Source organism: Artemia franciscana, chromosome 9, assembly GCF_032884065.1.
Source record: "Artemia franciscana chromosome 9, ASM3288406v1, whole genome shotgun sequence".
NCBI classification, from domain to species: domain Eukaryota; kingdom Metazoa; phylum Arthropoda; class Branchiopoda; order Anostraca; family Artemiidae; genus Artemia; species Artemia franciscana.
Window position 1 is genome coordinate 5,561,840 of NC_088871.1, and position 19,031 is coordinate 5,580,870.

The 19,031-nt window shown below is 34.8% G+C and overlaps 1 protein-coding gene across 2 annotated transcripts in view; it reads left to right on the plus strand.

The window, feature by feature from the left end:
* Positions 1-19,031, plus strand: part of LOC136030926 (uncharacterized) — a 73,175-nt gene that overhangs the window by 13,912 nt on the left and 40,232 nt on the right. The window contains exons 1-2 of one of the 2 annotated variants that reach the window (XM_065710033.1): positions 103-260; positions 7,779-7,930. In XM_065710033.1, coding sequence (XP_065566105.1) covers positions 7,850-7,930 — 81 coding nt within the window. In that variant the 5' untranslated portion in view covers positions 103-260; positions 7,779-7,849. Of the gene's footprint in view, positions 1-102; positions 261-7,778; positions 7,931-19,031 lie in introns of those variants that run through there. The other variant, XM_065710034.1, reaches the window with a different exon arrangement.

A 19,031-nucleotide genomic window follows, 5' to 3' on the forward strand; every position in this document is an offset into this window, starting at 1 on the left:
GTGCGAGTAGGTGAGTGCGCAGTAATAAATATGAATTTAGACACTGATTACAAAGATAAAGATTTGGAGAGAGATTTTGCATTAGCAGTCAGTAAACTTAAGTCATGCCTTCGTGATGTTCTTGAACTGTAAATCCCGTGTTTAATCTTAGGTGATTCAAATTGCGATGTAAATTGCGGTTTGTCTTCAGCTCCTATCCGTACTTCTTTACTATACGGAATATTTGGCTACGATTTCAAAGTTCAACAGAAATCCGCTAGGTTTGTTTACATTTGTTCTTCCTCTTGCGCATCTAATTTTGATCATGTTGTGTCATTTAATCTTGATATACTTTGTATTGAAGTATGTTCTAAATTTCAAATTTCAGACCATCTTCCTATTGCTTCTAGTTTTAAAAGTTTTCAGTCTCCAGAGTTCTAAGCTCACATTGTTCACCGGCATAAGTGGTATACTTGCCGCGACTCGAAAAAAATCGATGCATTGAAACTTCTTATAGCATCCTTAACAAGAACGGGGTTCCATTTAATCTTTTGCAAAAATCTTCCATTAAACACATTAATGAAGTTATATTAACTCTTGATATCTATTCTGCAGAAATCTGTCATGCACTTTTGTGTGCTCAAAAAAAAAGGGTAGTTCCTCTTAAAAAAAAAAAATCGGGGTTAGCACCCAAGTTCCTGGCTGGTAAAGAAATCTATCGCTGTCTGAATCTTATGACCAGGCTAAGTTTAAGTAAGGAACTTACCCTTCATCAATCTAAAATGCAAATGCTTTATTCCGAGAAGGTCAAGAATTCACCTGATCTACTGTGGAAGCTATTACCTCGTACTATGTTCTCCAATTTGCCAGACCCGAAGGATATTCCTTTGTCCTAATGGGTATCCCAATTTTCCAATAAATTTTCTGAGCCTGATACTGTTTTAGAGTTACAATTCTATGAAGTGCTTTATAACTTCATCGATGAATCTCCTGACCTTGATTTTGTTGTTACTTGTGACGTAGTCATAAAAGCCATATCTCGACTCAAAAAGGAAGCGTCTTATGGGATAGACAAGGTGACCACTCCACACGTCATTAACGGAAGTTATGTACTGGTACGTCACCTCAGCCTTCTCATGCAAAAGATATATGGTAAAAGCATTGTTCCTTCTCATTCTGGATTTTTGGTCTGACTCCGATTACCAAAAAGGGAAAATGGAAGTCGCAATGTTCCTCCTTCCGTCCCATTACCGTCTCAACTACGCTCTCTAAGCTTTCCGAGCTCCTTTTTACTGATGAGCTACGACTGGAATGTCATGTTGCCCCATGTTTTCAGTATTCAGGCTACTCTTGGCTTTTTTCCATGCTCTTACAGCAGTTTTTACTGCCCTCGCCGACGCTGAATCTTCGGGAAACAGCATGATCCTTGTTGGACATGACGTCAAACGTGCTTTCAACTCTGCAATTCTTCCGTCCATGCTTCTTCGTACGGCAAAGTGAGGCGTCAACCCGTCAGTTGACCGTGTTCTGAAGGATTTGTAATTGAGTATTAGAGTGCGTTTAAAACTCCCATCCCGCTTACCCCTGCAGTCGGCTCTTCATCAATCCCAGTGCAACTGCATTAATTCTCGTGTGAGGCCAGACTCTTCGAATCTCTCGAATATGCCAGTGATACCCCAGTACCTCATCTCCGCTAAGAAAGGGACTAGATAGGGAGCTACCACTTCCCCAGCCTTGTTCAATAGTAGTGTCCTGGACGCTCAGGCAAAATGTCTTCCTTCTTACATTCTTGCACGAATCGATGTGTTTCTTATTTGTTATAGTGACATCTTGAATCTCAGCTGTACGATCCAGCGCATTGAGCAGGGCTGCAATATCTTCAAAGATGAATGTTCAAAAATCAGCCTGTCTTTTAATCCTGAGAAAATCGAAGTTGTACTTTTAAACTGGCGAAATCTCTCAACTTCTCTCCTAAATCTGGATGGTTCTCTAATCAAACCCGCAGACGATCTTGCATACCTAACCCTTCCAATTGGTACATTTATCTGCCACACTTAAAAATCTCTATCCCGTTCTCAAAGAGATTTTCATCATCCACAGTCATCATTTTATTCACCATAGTTTGTTCGTATTAATGTAATTAAAAGTTTTTTTTCATGTATTTGAATTTTCAATATATGTGGGTCCTTTTTTTTCTCTTTATTTGTCTCTTTTTTGTCTTTTTTGTTTTTTTTTCTGATTAATACTATTGCGCCTTTTTTGACGGGAAATAAAAGAATAATAATAATAATAATAGGAAAAGCTAATTTGAAACACATTTCGAGGGCAGTCAAAATAACCATACCGCGTGTATTCACCATACACGTAAAATACCACAGCGGGTGGAAGTTTGATGCCCGAACCACGCCATACTCGCATCTGTAGAGAAAATACTCAGTTTTAATAACACCTAAACATTTTTCTTGGTTTTAACGTCAGATGTGCATTTCAGATGTGGAAATTTTGTAGCGAAATAAATTTCCATGAAGAGCTTGTAACACCACTAATTCCTATCCACCAATTCTGTCAGGTCCGTACCAAAGATGGAAAGAACTACTTTTTCAAGCTTCCATCTTTTCTAAATCCGAAAAATTATGGCCGAACTCTGACTCTCTGTTCAGAAATTACTGCCGCCATACACAATTGTTGCTTATTTCGTGCGTAGTTTTGTGTGAGTGCGTAATTTCGTCAAAAAATGTGACTATAGTGTGCCTTGGGCATAAAAGACTGAGTTTATTTTAGCTTAGCCAATTAATATGTATCTCAGCAATAGCTGGTTATATGTGAGCGGAGGGATATTTTTGTGTGTGCAATAATTCTCGAAATCGTTAATTGTTTAACCATCCACGTTTAGACCAGTAATTCACAAAGTGGTCAGGGTGGACCCCAATGGGTCTACAAGAGACTCAACGGATGAAAAAGGGGCGTTCACAACTCATAAGAGGAGTCCACAAAACTTTACCTGGGATCCATTCTATCAATTCTAAAGGGTGTTGGGCCTCTTCTTGAGGGAGGAACCCCTTTGAAAAGCCATGAAAGAAAGTCTCATGAAGATATTCTCTCTCATTACCTGTCACTTCATATTTATTTCACACCTGTGCCCAGTAGCCCTATTCGCTATTTATACCCTGCATTGGAATTAACACTTATTTCATCCAAACCTTACTCCTTGAGCTATATATCCAAGATTGATCTTCATTTGATATTGACGTTTGTCCTTCACACGATTATCCCAGAGCATGGGACCCAGAAAAATTATTCACGTTTAGCTTTGATTTTTGCAACATTCTCCTGTATATAAATAAGTACTGTAATCCTTTGGGTCTTGTGCCTCGAGTATTCTAAACGGTAATTTGTATCTCCATTGAGATTTGGATTTGTTGATATCGTTGTAAGTTTAAAGGTTAGTTTAACCAGTCCCTCTTTACTTCTGGCATCTTCTTATATCATGAAAAGAGAAATCACCAATGCTACAGCACAAACACAAAAAAAAAAAAAAAAAAAAAAAAAAAAAAAAAAAAAAAAAAAAAAAAAAAAAAAAAAAAAAAAAAAAAAAAAAAAGGAGACAGAAGGAGAAAAGGAAGACTGTTTTCCTAAATTAGTGATTAATATAGACCAGCACTTGAATGAGGCCTTAACCCTACTCATCCATACAATCACATAGGTCAAACAGCATAGCCACACACAATCAACCATAAAGAATAATCCATGGACAGGCAGTCATGTCGTCAATAAGTATAAGTCGTCATTTACCAAACCATAGAAAAAATAATATAGACAAATAATTCAGAGGCAACACCCAACATAAGGGCTCATCAGGAGAATACACTGGCCTATATAGGGTTTCGCCACTCTAAATTCTCTACCCAGCACAGTGTTGTGGCTACCACAGAATATCCATGGCATCCCCGCGTCAGGTATCACCCCCAAAATACATGTCTATGAAAAAAACAGCAAATGTAAAACAACCAAGTAAAACCAAAACAAGCTTATCCTGTTAATATATCCCTCCCTTTAGCAACAATAGGTAAACTAAATATTATAAAATTTACCAAATCACAAATATTAACACATTGCAAAAAACCTGAATGAACTAAACAATTATATAATTCATCTTTACCATGTGGCTAATTTTTTAAAAATTCCGCTCAAATAGAAACACAATTCAAAATAAATGGCGCTGTGACAACATTTCTCGAACCTCCGAAATTAGTCAAAAATTTCTTTAAGTATTTCTAGATAATTCTTTTGATATTTATTTAAAAGTTCGTTATAATGAAAACTAAATTTTTTAAATTGCCAAGTTAATTTATTTGCAGAAAAACCTCTTGATATCAATTTTTGGCTTAAGATTTTACATCTATTTTTAAAATCAATATAATTACTACAAATCCTTGCATAACGAAGTAACTGTGAGAAAAACGCTGAATATGTGATATTTGAGTGTATATTACTTTCAGGGAATGGGAAACTAATCACTTCAAAATCAAAATCATCCGTTTTATTATACATTTTAAAACTTAATTTATTATTATCACAAATATTAATATTTAAATCTAAGAAATGATCTTCATGACCAGCGCCATGACTAGGCTCAAGAATAAGCTCTGATGGATATATATTTTTAGAAATATCAATGAAATCCTTACAATTTAAGACCAAAATATCATCTAAATATCTTTTATTATTTGACAAAGCATGTTTTAAATTAATTGGATTATTCTTATCCATCATATATTTATATTCTAGTTGACTTAAAAACAAGTCAGCTATAAATGGGCTGGCATTCCCCCCCATGGGAATTCCCATAATTTGCTTGTACAAATCACCCCCAAATCTTATATAAGTATTGTATAAAACAAATTCCAATAACTCAAAAATCATATCCAAGCTGTAACATCTCAAGTTAACTGTAGTATTAAAGCAGTTTGTCCATATGGCTTTTTTATTATAACTGTCTATTTTTAAGAACCTTTTACTAGATAAGAGGAAAGATTTCTTTATAACAGTTTTTAAATTATCTAACACTAAATTGAGTGATAAATTAGTATACATTGTCGCAAAATCGAAAGACTCAATTCTTTTAGCTGAAACCATTGTTAAAGAATCTATCACCTGCAGTGAATTATTAACACTCCAATATGGATTAAAATTCGAAAATTTTTTAATACCAGAACAATAGGTTTTAAGTTTATTTACAATTTCCTTTAAAATTAAAGAGAGGTCAGTAGCAGCAATGCGGGTTGGACATTTAGCTGCTCCAGCAATAAACCGTGGTTTAGGGGGATTCTTATGAAATTTTACAGTCCAATATAGGAAAGGGAACTTTTTATCATTGTCATTTATTTTAATATTAAAATTTTTAAAAAGTATTTCTTCAGTCTTTTCAATTAAATTCTCATCCTCTATATTTACCTTTTCATAAACATTAGTTGTGCCTAACTCCCTTTTTAAGATATCACAATACAGCTTCTGACAAATTATGGCAAAATTATTATTAGCTTTATCCACTGGCACAATTACAAATTCATTCTTTAGATTAGCAATTGCTTGTTTAATCTTCGCATTATAAAATAATGATTTAGTGTTACTATTTTTTAAGTTAGAATATATTTTATTTCTTACTCTACTAATAATTAAATTCTTCCAACTTTGAAAACTCTCTTTATTTTTATTCTCTTTCTTACACCACTTATCAATAAATAAATCAAAATCATTTTCCAAGCCATCAAGAACACTCGATGGTTTCAGATGATGAGAAAGACGGAAATTTGCCCCTTTATTCATTATAATTTGAAGATCATCTTGCTTTATTATTGACAAGTCCCCTGTTATAACATGTTTGTAAGTAGGATTTACAAATGGGCCAAGTTGCTTACAATTACAAACCGGTTTCCAATTTATATCGCTATCTAGTTTTTTTAGTATTAAATTATAATTAAAAATAATTTGCCCAATAGTTTTTGAAAATTTATAAGTTAAAACTGGACTATCATTATAATTTAAATTACTAGGAAGGGCCTGTTTCACATGCCGCTGATTTAAAATTTCTGGTAAATTAATATCTTCAATCTGCTTACAAGTAAAATTAATAGGTAAATATAATCTGTTATCCTTATTACTAATCTTATCGAACTTTTTCTTTTTTGAAATAAATTTCGTTTTAGATAGAATGCAAATTGTATCACATATTACTTTAAAATTATAATCAAGAGCTGTATTATTCTTCACAATCCAGAAAAGTTTGATTAAATTCCTCTTGGATAAATTATTTAGACACTTTATTACAGAAATCATACCCCTAGATTCAAGTAGCTGGCATAGATCTATAGAAAGCATATGTACATCTAATTCATTTTTTCTATTATTTTTCCTATGTCCTCTCGATCGTTTTTTACGTTTGGTAGGACAAGTAAAAGAAGGATGGTCCATAAAACCATCAATACATTTAACAACAACATGAGACATGTCACCATATTTTGCTACACGATCATTTAACCCAAAAGGATAAGCTGTACCAAGAGTATGGATCCAGAAATCCTCCTGTTTACGTAGTCTATTATTCTTCTCTTCTTTATTTAAATTTTCTAATTCTAAATTTTCTAAAATTGTGACAGTTATATCTGATATGGAACATTTACCATTACTACAATGTTGAACTAGATAGTTATTAGTTTTTTCATTATTAACTGTTGTCTTGTGTCCAGAAAATCTTTTATATATATTATTAGTTGTTTCCCCCACATATTGTAGGCAGCATTTATTACATTCTAATAGGTAAATTACATTGGTTGTTCTACAATTAACATTACCACGTAACTTGCATGCAAAATTTTTATTATACAATGTACTTTTAACAGAAGTCCGTGGGACAAAATGATCTTGGCAAAGAAAACAACGACTCTTACACTTACTAACTTTCAAAAAATCGTTCCGAGTTCCGAGGCTAATATTTGTGTTTTGTTGCATAAAAAGTTATTGAAAATAAATCCAAAACAAACCAACATCCAAATCAAAATCCAACAATCAAAGTCCAGAAAACATGCCAAGGTCAATAGGTCAATAGGTCAATAAATACATAAGCAAAAAGATGAAAGAACATGAAATTTGCATAAGTGCCATCTCACCAATAATTAACAATATCAGGTTAAAAACCTGGACCAGGGTAAAGGTCTGTCGGGGAGAAAACTAAAAAAATTTTCTCCACCAGCACTGGATCCAACCTGGAATAATATCATGAAAAGAGAAATCACCAATGCTACAGCACAAACACAAAAAAAAAAAAAAAAAAAAAAAAAAAAAAAAAAAAAAAAAAAAAAAAAAAAAAAAAAAAAAAAAAAAAAAGGAGACAGATTTATGTTCGTTTTCAGTTATTATGTCGCTCCTTACTTGCTTCTCTCTTCAACTCCCCTAATCTTTCAGCTAAATTTTTACTTTTGTCCCAAATCTTTATTAGTCTTCTTGGACAACAAATAATTTTTTAAAGTGTCGTAAGATTTATAGTGTGTAGGACTGAGCAGTCCCCTCATATACTGAATAACTTCTTTACATTTTAATTTTTGTTTTTGCTCTTTATTTTTATCTGTAACAAATAATAAAAACTGGTAAAAATACTTCAATATAAAAAATAACACCACTGGAAAAATTGTGTTTTCATTTAATTCTTTACACAGTCTAAAAGTCTAATCTGTCAACAGATTTCAATATTCATACTGCCTTTATTATAGTCCTCATCCTTAAGCTTCTTTATCTTTTAAAAGGGTCAAGTTCACATTGTAATCTCCTATAGAAAAAGAAAACGGCGATTTAGTTTTCTGTGCAACGTTCAAAGATGATTGGCTTAGGAACAAAAAATCTCTCTGAGATTGTACCTGGATTTGGAGAGGAGATCAAAGATTTAAAATTCAAAAACGTAAGAAAAATTTTGCTTTAAAGACATGTGATTTTTAGTTATAAGTTATACATGCAGGTGTGGTTGACAGTTTTATTATTAAGGCCATTCAAACATCATTCTGGGGAAAGATTTCAATAGCAGAAATGGGAGCTTGTTATGGTCAATATAAGCTCCTGGTAATGCATATGTTGACTTGTAAATACGAAATACATAACAATTTGCAGCACTGATTACCAATATTTGTTTAGAAGTTAAAAAAAGAACATTTTTTCACTACTTAATGATTTTAATTTGGGTGTTGTGAAGTTCTCATGTTGTCAGCAGCAAACACTTACAAATATTTGCATACTATTTTCCCTCACTGGTAGAATTAAGTTTTTTTGCGTAAAAAACTTTCTCCAGCTTTATGGTTGCTTATAGACAATCATAGGCAACGCAATAGCGCTGCCTAAGTAAAGTGCGAAGGGGGAAAAATGTATTAATGATTTTTTTTCACCAATGCACTTCATACAGAAGGAGTTGTCGTAGAAATTTGGGAAAAAGCACTTGATTGGAAATTGTAAGTTCTATTGCCCTTTTTAAGACTCAAAAATGATTTGGGGACGACCAGCCTCCCCTCCCACGCCCATCATGTCCCTAAACACATTTAATCAAAATTTTGAAATAGTTAAAAAGTCCAGTAATTAAGTCTTAGGAGTAATTCAGCCCATCCCCCTCCACAGCCCTCAAGGCAAAGGCTATTATTTATTTTTGTTCCCCATTATTAACCTACAAGGTTTTATGGCTGGGGTGGTCGTATAAGCTTTTGAGAGGGCTCATTCAATTGGAATTTGGAAGTTATAGTGCCCCTTTTAAGGTCAAAAGTGATCATAGGCAATTTGATTCCCCCATAAGCCATCTTTTTCCCAAAATGCATTTGATTTCAATGTTTGAGAATTTGTTTTTCAAAATAGTAGGAAAATCATAAAACAACGCCTCCGGGGCTGCTACAATTCCCAGAGCCTTGGGGAAGAGTTGTAACCTGTGCCCCAGGGGCATATAAGGTTCTTTTGGAAAGGGTGGTCAAATAAACTCTAGAAGAGGATCATTGGATCGGAAATTGAAATTTATGGTGCCCTTCTTAAAAGTCAAAAGTGATAGGAGGGCAACTGTTCCCTCATGCCCTCTGTTCTCCAAGGGCCAAATTATTTTATAGTCATCCAAATTCTTTTATTGTCATTTTGTTCGAAATAGTCCAAAGGCCAAATAATTATAACTCAGGGGTAGATAAATTCCCCCAGTCCCAGGAGCAACGGCAGTAACTTATGCAAGTTGCCCATTGCTTACATACTCGAGGGTCTTTGTTGAGAGGTTTGGCCGAACAAACGTTGAAAGAGGCTCCTTTGGTTGGAAATTGAAAATTTCGTAAATGACTGAGTGAATTAATTTAGAACTTGCAGGAGATGGAAAGGGGGCGACAAATTGACCAAAAATACAATATTCGCAATATACTACTACTTTTGCCATTACTTCAACTACTAAAACTGCTACCCCTACACATACTGCTTTTGTAGCGAGTACTACCAAGTCTGAAGGCACTGAAGTAAAATTCGAGGAAATGTTAAGGGGACAGTTGAACTAAATCAAAATGTACTATGTGCATACAGATTGTCAAAAGGGTGCATCGGTAATGTCTTTGGAACGGCTTGTCTAGCTGGAACTTCCTGAGCATAATGAGGGGATGTTGAACTGGCCAAAAGGGAACATGTGCATATGACTACTGTTATTGATACTACTGCTTCTACTGTTACTAATACTACTAATACAACACTACTCCTGCCACTATTGCTCTGACTATTACCACTACTACTATTAAGGATACACGTGCGAATATGAAAATTTTACAGAATATTGAGGAAAGTTTTAAATTGAATAATGATACAAATTGAAAGATTGTATCTTCCGCATAGATTAGGGTATTCAGTTATAACTTCCAAGGAATGCTTAAAGGGCAAGATCAATTGACCAAAAGGCACCATTTGAACACCAATACCACTACTGCTACTACTACCACTATAGAAACCGCTTCTGTAGCGAGCATTACCAAGGCTGAGGATATTGAAGTGTAATTTTGATGAAAGATTGAGGGGAAAATTGTACTAAATCTGATAACAGTATATTCTTACAGATTGTCAAAATAGAGCATCAGCAATAAATTTGAATAAAAATTGATTGTATTTCAAATGAAATTTCTAGTGCCCTTTTAAGAGTTAATTGGAATCGGAGGGCAACCAGCCCCCCTACCACGCCTATCCAGTTCCCCAAATACATCCAGTAAATATTTTGAGGTAAACATTTTGTTCAGCATAGTTAAAAAGTCCAGTAACCAGGATTTCTTGGATGTCAACCTTCTAGCAACTCTTGTGATCCCTTATAATCTTGCCCTTACCCTCGCCTCATAGCCTATATGTTATGAGAAACAGGAGCATTAAGCTCGAAAGAAGAAATGTTTTCATTAAAGTAAGAATATAACAATACTCGAAAAAAAAATTTCATTTTATTTCTGATGCCCATTTAGCTACATAATACGCATATACTATATCATATTGTATTTTCTTCTTTCTATAAATTTTTTGTAAAGAGATATGGAGGACTTGAATATGGATATGGCGTAAATGAGGTACTGCAGCTTTCTTCTTGGCATTTTTGAAGACTTTAAAAAAATTCTTAAGGTATGAAAATTACTCTCCAATTTGAAATCCAATTTTAATTTAAAGTAGTTTATGTTTCAATTTATTCCATTCTAATTAATCATGTTGTCTAGTAACTTATGTTGAAACGAGAAGAAATCAAAATACCTAATAATTTGCAGGATCATCTTGTTCTTAATGACAATTTTGATTATTCTATAAGTCTTACGCAAAAAGCTGTAAACTGTAATTTCAATTGTATTTTTTTTTTGAAAGGAAGATGAAATATGTAATGTTTTAACACCCAGAAATTTGCTCATAGTGAACATTCAAAGACAATTTTATAGCGCTATTTATATTATTATTAAAAGCGCTACTTAGACTGACGAGTAATTAATTTAGAATCAAATCTGTAGTCTATTTGACAACTATGACAATGCAGTGACAAAAGGAATGTTTAAATACTTCTTAGGGTAAAAGTGCCAAAAAATATAAGCTTTGGAATATACTAAATGCTTTTATTAATTCACTTTTTACTTACAAGGCAACTGAAAAAGGTGTAGATTCAGAAATTTCCTTTTTGCATTAAATCAGAATTTTTCTTTTTTTTTTATTTGGGCCCTTAGTGAAACGTGAATATTAATTGATCATTCAACAAGGATCTTTGAATAAAATCATAAATTACTCAACCATTATCATCAAGACGTCTTCTCGTTCATTTTCTGTCTTTTTTATATTTTATTTTTATAGGAATGAATTAAAACCGAACAGAGATTCGAGGCTGGTATTCAACTTAAATTCAAAACGAACAGAAAGTGTTAGATATAAGATCTTGGAAGTTGTCCCCATTATACTGCAATTAAAGCTAAAATAAAACAGGCATTAAAAGACACTTTTGAAAGTTAAAAGAAATAGATATTAGGCTTAATAAAAAAATGGAACTAATAATGAGCATATAATGTACTGAAAAATGAACGGATGTTCAACTCAAACTGAGAACCAACAGAAATAATTAGATAATTAGACTGGGAAGTCGTCCCTTTTGCTCTGCAATTATGGTATGAGTGTCATTCGGGCTTTACTAGAAGGGGCATTATACATTTTCAGTTTTCTCTTTTTTAACATTACAAAATTGAGAAATAAATAGATTCACGAAAGCTCTTGTTAATGCAACTATATTTTATAATATCAATCTAGTTCCATCGAGCTGATACAAACGAAGTTCTTATAATACTTTTTCTTTATTCTGAACATATTCCTTTAAAATGCATAAAAGAGCTGAATAGCTTTTTCATTGTAAAAATTCACTTGAAAGATTGAAATAGATTTCTTCAAAAATTCAAACTATTCGTTTTAAAAATGAAATTTAGGCATCATTGCAATAAATTTTTAAATGAAATAGACAAAAAAAAGAAGAATTTAGACATAAACAGTTTTTTTAGAGTGTATATTTTCATTTGCTGGATCTTGATTGTTATTGTGATTTTAGTTTTCAATTTTTTTAGTTCAATTAAATATTCAATGTAATAATTAATTTGGTTTTTGTTTGTTATAACCTCAACAGCAACTCAACAAAGAAAAATGACGTCCCAGGACTAAGCAAGGTTTAAAAAAAAGAGGTAAGAGCTCATATGGTACTTGTGACGAGGTCGGGAGAGCCAAGAGCTCATATGGCATGAGCTCTATCAAAATTCTAAGAATCAATAGGTTGATTTAACAGGAAAATCAGAGGCTTAATGCCAGTCGGGATTTAAAATAAGAGCTCTGAGTTACGAGGTCCTTCTAAATATCAAAATTCATTAAGATCCGATCACCCACTCGTAAGTTAAAAATACCTCATTTTTCTAATTTTCCTGTCCCTTCAGCCTCCCAAATGGTCGAACCGGGGAAAATGACTTTATCAAGTCAATTTGTGCAGATCCTTGTCACTCCTACCAATTTTCATCGTCATATCATGTCCAGAAGCACCGAAATCGCCAAACCACTGGACCTCCCCCCTAACTCCCCCAAAGAGAGCGGATCCAGTTCGGTTACAACAATCACGTATCTACGACATTAGCTTATCCTACCCACCAAGTTTCATCCTGATCTGTCCTAAGCGTTTTCGAAGATTTCCGGTTTTCCCTCCAAATCCCCCCAATGTCACCAGATCTGGTCGGGATATAGAATAAGAGCTCTGAGACATGAGTTCCTTCTAAATATGAAATTTCTAATTAAGATCCGGTCACCCGTTCTTAAGTTAAAAACACCTAAATTTTTCTAATTTTTCCGAATTAACCCCCCCCCAACGCCCCCAAAGAGGGCAGATTTAGTCTGGTTATGTCAATCACGTATCTAGGACTTGTGCTTATTCTTCTCACCAAGTTTCATCCCGATCTCTCCACTCTAAGTGTTTTCCAAGATTTCCCGTATACGGTCGGGATTTAAAATAAGAGTTCTGAAACACGAGGTCCTTCTAAATATCAAGTTTCATTAAGATCCGATCACCAATTTGGAAGTTAAAAATACCTCATTTTTTCAATTTTTCCTCTCCCTCCAGCCCCCGAGATGGTCGAATCAGGGAAAGGACTACTATCAGTTTGTGCAGGTCCCTGACACGCCTACCAATTTTCATCATCCTAAGACCTCCAGAAGCACCGAACACGTAAAAGCACTGGAAATCTCCCCAACTCCCCCCAAAGAGAGCGGGTCCGTTCCAATTATGTCAATCACGTATCTAGAACTTGTGCTTATTCTTCCTATCAGGTTTAATCTCGATCTCTCCACTCTAAGCGTTTTCCAAAATTTCCGGTTTCTAAGATTTCTTTTCCCCCCTCCGATCTCTTATGTCCCCGGATCCGATTCGAATTGAAATGGAGCATGTGAAACATAAGATCTTTCTATATATCAAGTTTCATTAAGATCCGATCACCCATTCGTAAGATAAGGATACCTCAATTCTCACATTTTCCAAGATTTCCAGTTCCCCTCCAACATCTTCCCAATGTCACTTGCTCTGGTCGAGATTTAAAGTAAGAGCTCTGAAGCACAAAATCCTAATAAATATCAAATTTTATTAAGATCTGGTCACTCGTTCGTAAGTTACAAATACTTCATTTTTTCTAATTTTCCAAGTTACCCCCCCCCCCAACATCCCAAACAGATTGGATTCGTTCCAGTTATGTCAGTCACGTATCTAAGACTTGTGCTTAGTCTTCCCACCAAGTTTCATCCCGATCCCTCCACTCTAAGCGTTTTCCAAGATTTTACGCTTCTCCCTCCAACTTCCCTTAATGTCACCGGATCCTGTGGGGATTTAAAAAAAAAGAGCTTTGAGATACGATATCCTTCTAAATCTCAAATTTCATTAACATCCAATCATCGATTCGTAAGTTAAAAATACCTAATTTTTTTATTTTTTCCAAATTAACCGTCCCCCACTCTCCCCCCTGATGGTAGAATCGGTAAAATGACTATTTATAATTTAATCGTGTCTGGTCCCTCATGCGCCTGCCAAATTTCATCGTTCTAGCTTTTCTGGATGTGCCTAAACTAGCAAAACTGTGACAGACAGACCGACAAACAAACCGACAGAATTTGCGACGCTATATGTCACTTGGTAAATACCAAGTGCCATAATAAAAAAGTGTTTTCTTTCCCACTTGTTTAGTTTTACAAATTTTAATTTACATTTCATTAAATACTATATCTAGTTTGAACAGTTTAATTTTTATAAGGCCATAGCTGGGAGTTTTATCGGAGTAGGGGGTATGATTTGTTTAGGGGGTGAATATTTACAAAAAAAAAAACTTTACAAGACGGATCAGAATTTGTTTATTTTAATTTTGTAGCTTTTTTACAAGTAGAATTTAACTTTGGGCGAGGGGAGTGGGAGCTAAGATCTGGTAGGCCTAAATCTTTCACACTTGATACGACCTTTAAATTTTATGTGACGAAACATTCATTTTTTTTATTTTGCTTGTGATCTATCATCGCTTAAAATACATATTCCCGTCAGTAAAGTGTGAATGACACTCGTGCTATAATTGGGGTGCAAGGGGGACGACTTCTTAGTTCAAATATCTAGTTAATTCTGTTTGCTATGATTAGTTAATTATCAGTTTTTTTTGGAACATCATAAGCCTATTATTGGTTTCGTTTTTTATTAAGTCTAATATCTGTTTCTTTTAGGTGTAATATCGGTCTTTTAATATTTGTTTTTATTAATATGACTAGAGAAAGAGGGGGACAACCTCCAAGACCATATAGAATAGAATTATAGAACACAATTTATTTGCGCTAAAAGCCCATAGGCCATGGCAAAAATATAAACAAAGAACAATTACAAAGAAATTGCACAAATCCTAACATAATCCTACAGTAATTTAGTTCTATGATTCATTGCGAGACGAAGGAATAGTGCCAAGCTTCTGATTCCCGTAAAACACTCATCCGCGCACACTCTCACCAACCACTCAAAATAATAATCCCCCCTGCAAAACACTTCAAGTCTCCAATCCCTCAGTTCCTCATTATCAGACATCAGTTGATATACGCTCTCATCTAAACCTCCACACATAGGACAAAAAGAAGCACCAGCCTTTGATCTTACCCTCCCGATTAACTTTTTTCTTTGACCCAGAGACTAATTTTTTTCCCAAAGCCTAAGCATGATAATTAGTCTACAGGCTCTTAAAGAAAACAAACCTAAATCACCTCTAACTACTAAACTATTTGTATACTTACTTATCCATAGCCACCCCGTATGATATTCTAATTGCACTGTTTCTAGCCTATATTCTTCCACATTGCCCGAAACCTCAGATCCATAGTGCATCACACCTAAAAATTTTATCCCTGAGACCTCTTTAACTACTTGGATCTTTTTAACATCCCTAAGCTGACTTCTTAATATACTATTACAGCACATCGTACCTTTTTTGATGCCTTTTACGTTTTACCTTACATTCTACCTTACACTTATATATATTAATTTCTTTTCGTCTTGAGTCTGAGTACAATATCTGTTTTATCTTTAGAACATTATAAGTTCATAATTGTTTTTTTTTTAAAAGTCTAATATCTATTTCTTCTAATTTTTATTTTATTGTTCATTGTAATATCTGGTAGTTTTGTTTTATTCTGCTCAAGACATAGCTTCGCTCTTTACTTTTGTTAAATTTGTTGTATATATTTAATTATATATAAGCAATCATTGTTACATTTGCAAAACTTGCTCAAGGCAAGGGGCAAGGGTCAAACTTTTACTTGACCAGCAATCAGTATACCTTAAAATTCATACTTTAACATCAATAGGTCGTTTCAATTTTTTTTAATATGACATTAAATCAGAACTGTAACGTGAGTAGTAAAGGGGACAGTTCTTTAAACGGCCAGAAAGGGGTTTACTATTTGAGTCACCAATCCCTCAAGACGTTATTACGTGCATCTGGGTCTTACTTAATACTATAGTACACCTGCATGTTGTGCAATGCTATAGTACACCTGGTTGTTACATAATAGAGAGTGTATTTTACACTTGAGGGTGACGTAACCTTGCGTGACTTCTTAGATTTATAAATAATTCTTGTATCTTTTAAGAGAGCTTCTCGGGATTTGAGAGACTCAGTTCGCCGATTTCATGTGTTTTTTATGGCACTTGGTATTAACCGTGTGACATATAGCAATCGCCAATTCTGTCGGTCTGTCTGTCGGTCTGTCTGTCGGTCCCGGTTTTGCTACTTTAGGCACTTCCAGGTAAGCTAGGACGATGAAATGTGGCAGGCGTATCAGGGACGGGACCAGCCCAAATTAGAAATAATCTTTTTCCCAATTTGACGATCTGGGGGGGGAGTGGGGGCCGGTTAATTCAGAAAAATAGAAAAATGAAGTATTTTTAACTTATGAATGGGGGATGAGATCTTAATGAAATTTGATATTTGGAATGATATTGTGTCTCAGAGCTCTTATTTTAAATACCGACCGGATCTTATGACATTGGGGGGAGTTGGAGGGGGGAAACCTAAAATCTTAGAAACACTTAGAGTGGAGGGATCGGGATGAAACTTGATGGGAAAAATAAGCCCAAGTAACAGATACATGATTTAAATAATTGGAACGGATTCGCTCTCTTTGGGGTAGTTAAGGGAGGGGGTGATTCTGAAAAATTAGAAAAAATGAGGTATTTTTAACTTACGAACGGGTGATTGGATCTCAATGAAATTTGATATTTAGAAGGATATCGTGTCTTAGAGCTCTTATTTTAAATTCCGACCGGATCCGTTGACATTGGGGAGGGGGGAGTTGGGAGGGGGAAACCTAAAACTTGGAAAACACTTAGAGTGGAGGGATCGGGATGAAACTTGGTGGAAAAATAAACACAAGTGTTAGATACATGATTGACATAAACGGAACGGATCCGCTCTCTTCGGGATAGTTGGGGGGGGGGGTTTCTGAAAAATTAGAAAAAATGAGGTATTTTTAACTTACGAACAGGTGATCGGATCTAAATGAAATTTGATATTTAGAAGCATATCGTGGCTCAAAGCTCTTATTTTAAACCCAAACAGATCTGGTGACATTGGGGGGTGGGGGGTGGGAGGGGAAAACGTAAAACTTGAAAAACACTTAGAGTGGAGGGATCGGGATGAAAATTGGTGGAAAAAATAATCACGAGTTCCTAGATACATGATTGACATAACCGGAACGGATCCGCTCTCTTTGGGGTAATTGGGGGAGGGGTTAATTCTGAAAAATTAGAAAAAATGAGGTATTTTTAACTTACGAACGGGTTATCGGATCTCAATGAAATTTGATATTTAGAAGGATATCGTGTCTCAAAGCTCTTGTTTTAAATCCTGACTGGATCTGGTTACGTTGGGGGAAGTTTGGGGTGGGGGAACCTAAAATCATGGAAAACGCTTAGATTGGAGGGATCGGGATGAAACTTGGTGGAAAAAATAAGCAGAAGCCTTACATACGTGATTTACATAATTGGAATGGGTCCGATCTATTGGGGGGGGGGGGGGTAATTCTGAAAAATAAGAAAAAATGACGTATTTTTAACTTTACGAAGGAGTGATCGTATCTTCAAGAAACTTAATATTTAGAAGGACCTTGTAACTTAGATCTCTTATTTTAAATCTCAACCGGATCAAGCGTAATTGGGGGGGGGGGTAGTTGGGGGGGACCGGAAATCTTAGAAAATATTTAAAGCGGTGAGATCAGGATGAAACTGGATGGGAAGAATAAAAACCTGTCTAAGATACGTGACTGACAGAACCGGACCGGATCTGCTTTCTTTGGTGGAATTGGAGGGGGGGATAATTTTGAAAATTGAGGTATTTGTAACTTACGAAAGGATGACCAGATCTTAATGAAATTTGATATTTAAAATGATCTTGTGCTTTAAAGTTCTTATTTTAAATTCTGACCAGATCCTGTAACGTTGGGGGGGATTTGGAGTGGGGAAACCGGAATTCTTGGAAAAAGTGAAAATTGGGGTATTGTTATCTTACGAATAGATGATCAGATCTTAATGAAATTTGATTTTTAGAAAGAATTCATGTCTCAGAGCTCTTATTTCAAATCCCAACCAGATCGTTTGACATTGGGGAGAGTTGGAGGGGGACATCTTGGAAAAACACTTGGAGTGTAGGAATCGGGATGAAGCTTGGTGGATAGAATAAACGAATGTCCTTGATACGTGATTGACAGAATCGTACTGGATTCGCTCTTTTTTGGGGAGTTGGGGGGAGGGGTTCAGTGATTTGGCGAGTTTGGTGCTTCTGGACCTGCTAGGACGATGAAAATTGATAGGCGTGTCAGGGAGCTGCACAATTTGACTTGATAAAGTCGTTTTCCCAGATTCGACCATCTGGGGGGCTAAAGGGAGAGAAAAAATTAGAAAAAATTAGGGATTTATAACTTACGAGTGGGTGATCGGATCTTAATGAATTTTGATATTTAGAAGGACATCGTGACTCAGAGCTCTTATTTTAAATCCTGACCAGCATTAAGCCTCATATTTTCCTTTTTAAATCAATCTATTGATTCATAGAATTTTGTTAGAGCTCATACCATATGATCTCTTGGCTCTTAGCTCTTCTCGCCTCGTCACAAGTGCCATATGAGCTCTTAGCTCTTGTTTTTTTACTTGGCGCTCATTAAAAAACAAAGATTTTTTTAAATAAATAGTTCTTATAGTTTTTACCAGAGCTTTATGGATTTTGAAAGACTCTGTTGCCTGATTTTGTGTTTTTTTTTCTTTACTTAATGCTCATTACAAAACGACTATTTGTTGTTAAATAAATGATTCGTGTATCTTTTAAAAGAGCTTTATGGGGTTTGAGAAACTCTTGGTTGCCTGATTCCGAGTGTTTTTTGTTTACTTGACACTAAAAAAAAACAAAATTTTTTGTTAAATAAATAATTGTTGTACCTTTTAAAAGAACTTTGCGAAGTTTCAGAGA